This window comes from Drosophila gunungcola, unplaced genomic scaffold, assembly GCF_025200985.1.
Source record: "Drosophila gunungcola strain Sukarami unplaced genomic scaffold, Dgunungcola_SK_2 000111F, whole genome shotgun sequence".
NCBI lineage: Eukaryota > Metazoa > Arthropoda > Insecta > Diptera > Drosophilidae > Drosophila > Drosophila gunungcola.
The window spans coordinates 115,322-122,647 of record NW_026453272.1 but is presented as its reverse complement, the minus strand read 5'-3'; the positions used below and the strand labels follow the sequence as shown (position 1 = coordinate 122,647).

The window sequence follows — 7,326 nt, the reverse complement described above, 5'->3', positions numbered from 1 at the left end:
CTGCCCTGCAGCAGCTCCGGCATTGCTCGTGGGATCTGGTTTATATCCAGACCATATGTCACGGCTGACCACTCCACCTGCTCCAGGATCTCCAGTGGCTTATCGTTGCCGTCATACCGAAAGTTCCACTCTCTCCCTTGGCGTAGTCCTGCGGATGTGGCCGTACGCTTTCTCTCCTCTCTCGGCTGCCGTCTCGATGCCTTCCGTCGCTTGCCATGCTCTGAATTAATTAATTTAAATTTTGGAACCGGCAGCTTCCGGAATCTGATCTCCAGACCTGTCACCAACTCTGCCACGACCGGGTCTTCTGCTATACGGTCAATCGTCTCTGCCAGGGTTTTCTTTATCGCCTCTACTGAGCCCTCGAGTTCCATTCCCAGAACATTGCTCACCTCGGCGAATTCCTCCTTCCTGAGATTATCAATCCAGGACTTTCCCATCTTGGATCTTCTGTTTTCTTGGTCAGGGCAATCACTTATGGACGCCAGATGTAACGACCTGATTTATTAGATATTCTCGCACGATACGTAAACGACCGGCTAGTTCAGATATGTTGTGGGATCGTTGCACCAAATTTATATTGGGTGATTGCCTTTGACCAAAGAATAACGAAAGAGTTCTGTTGGGATCGTAAAGGTTTTTATTCCTCGCGGCTCTTCCGCTACTGCCGCTCCTCGTCGTCGACTGCTTGCTGGTATCTGACTCGTGACGGCTCCTTCCAGACTCTGGATGTTAGCGTTGAAGGCAGCGTTGAAGTCTCAGCCTTGTAGACTCACAGTCGTTCGGCGTCTCGACTATGCGATCTTGATCCTGGTACTCGGCACTTGATTAACTTACTACTGGTCTCGCGTACACGCACTCGCTCTGATTCTCGCACTATTACTTCGCGATGAGCTGCGTTTGCTCCGCCCTTTTATAGCCTGTGATGGTCCCGTTATTCCTCCAGCTCGCGTGATCGGGTCCAAGGTCCACTGTGCAGGTCCTCTTTGTGCTGGTCCGAAGTCCGCCAATTTACCGTTCGACCTTGTTGCCCTTGCCGTGTGAGGGTCCAATGTCCAGCCTGGCACCGTTAATTCACGGTGTCTCCGCTTTGCCCGGTTCCAAGGTCCGTTGTTTACCGTTTAACCTTGTTGCGCTTGACTTCTCCGGCATTCTCGCCTCCTTCGTTGCTGCTAGGGATTTGTGGGGAGTCTTAAGACTCCTCACAACAAAAACGTCGTTTAAAGGATATCACAAGAAATTATCTCCTCCGGTGGAGAGGCTGTTCTGGAAAGTTACAGTTTACCATCTTCTTCGTCGACAACAAAAGTGCAGAAGCATACTGCCTGTGCAGTATCATTTTATGTTGTACACAAATATAATCCAAGTCAAAACGACTTGTGGACATGCGATGATAAATAGCAACAAGAAAGGAAGTAAACTTCGGCAAGCCGCAGTTCAAATACCCTTGCAGCTATTGCTAAAATTAAATATTCTTGAAAACATTTAAATTATGATTGACTTGCGTATATGCTTAAAAACATTGAAGCTATGATAATTCGCAGATAATTTATTTTATAGTTCCAATAGCAGCTATATGATATTGTTTTCTGTAAAAAAAAACAACAAAAATTGTAATTCTGAACTGTCAAATTATTAATTTGTCAAAAAGAATTTCTAAAAAAAATTCCAAATTAAAAAGTTAAATCAAAAAAAAAATTAAATATTTTGATTGTTCCCATGGGAGCTTTATGTTATAGTCGCCTAATTTTGATGAAACTTAAACCGTAAATCTGAAATATTTAACCACTATTATATGTCGAAGAACTAAAAAAAAAAATTAAAAAAAAAGCTAAGTTATAATTTTTTTTATTTATTTTTCCGATTGTTCCTACGGTAGCTATATGATCGTACGATCCGGCTCGTTCCGACTTATATACTACCTGCAATAAAAAAAACAACTTATGGAAAAGTTTCATGTAGATAGCTTTAAAACTGAGAGACTAGTTTGCGTAGAAACGGACGGACAGTCGGTCGAACGGACAGACGGGCAAAAGGACCGACGCACATGGCTAGATCGACTCTCCTAGTGATGCTGATAAAAAAAATAAACTCCCTCACTGCGTTGCGAACTTCTGACTGAAATTATAATACCCCCTGCAAGGGTATACAAATTATATTACAATATATTAAACTATTAAATTTGTTTTTAATTATTTTTTTATTTAAAATTTATCAATATTTCAGGTGTCTGTACAACATATATTGGTCAACCCCCAAGAGCCCGAGTGTCCGCCCCATCGATGTTCGCGCCCAAGAAGGTAGTTGCACCGCCTGTGAGATGGAAATGCGAGCGATCTGGATAAATTTGTTTTAAATTATTTATTTATTTAAAATTTATCAATATTTCAGGTGATGTTTGCATGCAAACATTTGTACAGCTCTCAAAAAAAAACTTTGAGTCTGTACAACATATATGGGTCAACCCCCAAGACCCCATATGTCCGCCCCATCGATGTTCGCGCCCAAGAAGGTTGCACCGCCTGTCAGATGGAAATGCGAGCGATCTGGATAAATGCTTCAACCAATTTACTGGAAAATACGTAGGTCCCATTCATAAGAATTGTAAGCCTAAGTACAAGTTAAGTGAACCATTCTTCCCAGTAGTTTTTCACAATTTATCTAATTTATCAATGATCTACATTTGTTCATTACAAAACTAGAGGGGAAGTTAAGTCCAATACCTTGTAATAAAGAACTTTATATGGCACTAACGCAGACATTAAATATCAACAGTTCAAGTAAAGTAAAGTAAATTAGATACATAGATTCAGTTAAATTTATAAACTCAGTATTGGAGCTATATGGAAGACAAAGATTTTAAAATTCTTAGTACAAAGTTTGAGGGAAAAAAATTTAAGCAAATGAGGAAGAAGAATGAGTTCCCGTACGACTATATAGATAGCTCAGAGAAATTTAATAAGACCCAGCTTCCTAGCATTGATAGGTTTTATAATTCTCTCAGTGAAGAAAAATTTAGTATAGACGATTATAATTTTGCACTAAAAGTTTGGGAATCTTTTAACTATCAGATCATAAAAGATTATTTAAAACTTTATTTAGAAAGCGGTGTTTTAATTTTGGCAGATGTCTTTGAAAATTTTAGAAAAATTTGTCAACAAATTTATATGTTGGACCTTGTAAATGATGTTACCGAATCATCAATATCATGGGATGCTATGCTTAAATTTACTAATGTGCAATTAGAACTAATTAGCGATGGCGATATGTACAATTTTTTAAAAAGAGCAGTGAGGTGGGTTAACTCAATGTACTCAGCGTATTTCAATAGCCAATAAACAAACCAACTACTACCTGCAATAAAAAAAACAACTTATGGAAAAGTTTCATGTAGATAGCTTTAAAACTGAGAGACTAGTTTGCGTAGAAACGGACGGACAGTCGGTCGAACGGACAGACGGGCAAAAGGACCGACGCACATGGCTAGATCGACTCTCCTAGTGATGCTGATAAAAAAAATAAACTCCCTCACTGCGTTGCGAACTTCTGACTGAAATTATAATACCCCCTGCAAGGGTATACAAATTATATTACAATATATTAAACTATTAAATTTGTTTTTAATTATTTTTTTATTTAAAATTTATCAATATTTCAGGTGTCTGTACAACATATATTGGTCAACCCCCAAGAGCCCGAGTGTCCGCCCCATCGATGTTCGCGCCCAAGAAGGTAGTTGCACCGCCTGTGAGATGGAAATGCGAGCGATCTGGATAAATTTGTTTTAAATTATTTATTTATTTAAAATTTATCAATATTTCAGGTGATGTTTGCATGCAAACATTTGTACAGCTCTCAAAAAAAAACTTTGAGTCTGTACAACATATATGGGTCAACCCCCAAGACCCCATATGTCCGCCCCATCGATGTTCGCGCCCAAGAAGGTTGCACCGCCTGTCAGATGGAAATGCGAGCGATCTGGATAAATGCTTCAACCAATTTACTGGAAAATACGTAGGTCCCATTCATAAGAATTGTAAGCCTAAGTACAAGTTAAGTGAACCATTCTTCCCAGTAGTTTTTCACAATTTATCTAATTTATCAATGATCTACATTTGTTCATTACAAAACTAGAGGGGAAGTTAAGTCCAATACCTTGTAATAAAGAACTTTATATGGCACTAACGCAGACATTAAATATCAACAGTTCAAGTAAAGTAAAGTAAATTAGATACATAGATTCAGTTAAATTTATAAACTCAGTATTGGAGCTATATGGAAGACAAAGATTTTAAAATTCTTAGTACAAAGTTTGAGGGAAAAAAATTTAAGCAAATGAGGAAGAAGAATGAGTTCCCGTACGACTATATAGATAGCTCAGAGAAATTTAATAAGACCCAGCTTCCTAGCATTGATAGGTTTTATAATTCTCTCAGTGAAGAAAAATTTAGTATAGACGATTATAATTTTGCACTAAAAGTTTGGGAATCTTTTAACTATCAGATCATAAAAGATTATTTAAAACTTTATTTAGAAAGCGGTGTTTTAATTTTGGCAGATGTCTTTGAAAATTTTAGAAAAATTTGTCAACAAATTTATATGTTGGACCTTGTAAATGATGTTACCGAATCATCAATATCATGGGATGCTATGCTTAAATTTACTAATGTGCAATTAGAACTAATTAGCGATGGCGATATGTACAATTTTTTAAAAAGAGCAGTGAGGTGGGTTAACTCAATGTACTCAGCGTATTTCAATAGCCAATAAACAAACCAACCAACAAACCGCTTTCAGGGTTTAAGTTTTTAGACAAAGAAGAAGTTGAATTTTTTCAAGTTCCGCCAGGGGGTAAGCAAGGAAAGTTGATTGCTGACCTAACTGATAAAACTGAATACATAATTTAAAAAAAAAACAGCTTAAATTTTGCTTAGAACAGGTTTTAATTGTGAAAAAAAATACATAGAGTTTTGTCTTTTACTTAATCATGCTGGCTGAAGCCTTATATTGATTGGAATATATACCAGAGAAAAATGGCTAAAATGGTTTTGAGAAAAACTTTTATAAGCTTACTAGCAGGGTGCCCGCTGCTTCGCTTGCGATTGATAACCCGAATATCCTTAAGCTACTTTTCTCATATAATAGTTTTGCAGAAGAACTAATTTTGCATTTTAGATGTTACTTTAAATATATTTGTAGCTCTTACTGAAATTTTAATTAACCCTCATTTCCACACCACCCGGATGTAGAGGGTACGGCGCGTTTTAATACCCTTGCAGAAAGTATTATAATTTCAGTCAGATGTTCGCAACGCAGTCAAGGAGACGTTTCGGAGCCTATAAAGAATATATATTCTTGATCAGCATCACTAGGAAAGTCGATATAGCCATGTCCGTTTGTCCTTCTGTCCGTCCGTTCGTCTGTCCGTCCGTTACTACGCAAACTAGTCTCTCAGTTTTAAAGCTATCTGCATGAAACTTTCGCAAAAGTTGTATTCTTATTGCAGGTAGTACATAAGTCGGAACGAGCCGGATCAGATGGCATATAGCTCCCATTGGAACAATCGGAAAAATCAATGAAAAAAATTATAACTTTGCTGTTTACAATTTTTTTTATTTCTTCGACGTATAGTAATGTTTAAATATTTCAGAATTACGGTTTAAATTTCAGCAAAATCGGACGGCTTTAACATAAAGCTCCAATAAAAACTATAAAAATATATAAAAAAAATTAACTTTTTTATTTTGTAATTTTTTTAAGAAATTATTTTTGACCAATAATTTGACAGTTCAGAATTAGGCTTTTAATTCTTGAAAACATTAAAATTATGATTGACTTGCGTATATGCTTAAAAACATTGAAGCTATGATAATTCGCAGATAATTTATTTTATAGTTCCAATAGCAGCTATATGATATTGTTTTCTGTAAAAAAAAACAACAAAAATTGTAATTCTGAACTGTCAAATTATTAATTTGTCAAAAAGAATTTCTAAAAAAAATTCCAAATTAAAAAGTTCAATCAAAAAAAAAATTAAATATTTTGATTGTTCCCATGGGAGCTTTATGTTATAGTCGCCTAATTTTGATGAAACTTAAACCGTAAATCTGAAATATTTAACCACTACTATATGTCGAAGAACTAAAAAAAAAAATTAAAAAAAAAGCTAAGTTATAATTTTTTTTATTTATTTTTCCGATTGTTCCTACGGTAGCTATATGATATAGTCGTACGATCCGGCTCGTTCCGACTTATATACTACCTGCAATAAAAAAACAACTTATGGAAAAGTTTCATGTAGATAGCTTTAAAACTGAGAGACTAGTTTGCGTAGAAACGGACGGACAGTCGGTCGAACGGACAGACGGGCAAAAGGACCGACGCACATGGCTAGATCGACTCTCCTAGTGATGCTGATAAAAAAAATAAACTCCCTCACTGCGTTGCGAACTTCTGACTGAAATTATAATACCCCCTGCAAGGGTATACAAATTATATTACAATATATTAAACTATTAAATTTGTTTTTAATTATTTTTTTATTTAAAATTTATCAATATTTCAGGTGTCTGTACAACATATATTGGTCAACCCCCAAGAGCCCGAGTGTCCGCCCCATCGATGTTCGCGCCCAAGAAGGTAGTTGCACCGCCTGTGAGATGGAAATGCGAGCGATCTGGATAAATTTGTTTTAAATTATTTATTTATTTAAAATTTATCAATATTTCAGGTGATGTTTGCATGCAAACATTTGTACAGCTCTCAAAAAAAAACTTTGAGTCTGTACAACATATATGGGTCAACCCCCAAGACCCCATATGTCCGCCCCATCGATGTTCGCGCCCAAGAAGGTTGCACCGCCTGTCAGATGGAAATGCGAGCGATCTGGATAAATGCTTCAACCAATTTACTGGAAAATACGTAGGTCCCATTCATAAGAATTGTAAGCCTAAGTACAAGTTAAGTGAACCATTCATCCCAGTAGTTTTTCACAATTTATCTAATTTATCAATGATCTACATTTGTTCATTACAAAACTAGAGGGGAAGTTAAGTCCAATACCTTGTAATAAAGAACTTTATATGGCACTAACGCAGACATTAAATATCAACAGTTCAAGTAAAGTAAAGTAAATTAGATACATAGATTCAGTTAAATTTATAAACTCAGTATTGGAGCTATATGGAAGACAAAGATTTTAAAATTCTTAGTACAAAGTTTGAGGGAAAAAAATTTAAGCAAATGAGGAAGAAGAATAAGTTCCCGTACGACTATATAGATAGCTCAGAGAAATTTAATAAGACCCAGCTTCCTAGCATTGATAGG

At 36.2% G+C, this 7,326-nt stretch overlaps 1 protein-coding gene across 1 annotated transcript; it reads left to right on the top strand.

The window, feature by feature from the left end:
* Positions 1 to 2,277: 2,277 nt before the first annotated feature.
* LOC128265312 (uncharacterized) lies at positions 2,278 to 6,894 on the top strand. Its single transcript, XM_053001232.1, has 6 exons — positions 2,278 to 2,300; positions 2,392 to 2,582; positions 3,659 to 3,732; positions 3,824 to 4,014; positions 6,566 to 6,639; positions 6,731 to 6,894. The coding sequence occupies exons 1-6, from the start codon at positions 2,283 to 2,285 to the stop codon at positions 6,732 to 6,734; spliced, it is 552 nt and encodes a 183-aa protein (XP_052857192.1). The 5' UTR covers positions 2,278 to 2,282; the 3' UTR covers positions 6,735 to 6,894.
* The last annotated feature ends 432 nt before the right edge of the window (positions 6,895 to 7,326 follow it).

Excerpts from the sequence above, each read along its gene's own strand:
- LOC128265312 (XM_053001232.1), top strand. Across the intron at positions 2,583-3,658 it reads ACCAATTTACTGGAAAATAC|GTGTCTGTACAACATATATT; the intron begins GTAGGTCCCATT and ends TCAATATTTCAG. Across the intron at positions 4,015-6,565 it reads ACCAATTTACTGGAAAATAC|GTGTCTGTACAACATATATT; the intron begins GTAGGTCCCATT and ends TCAATATTTCAG.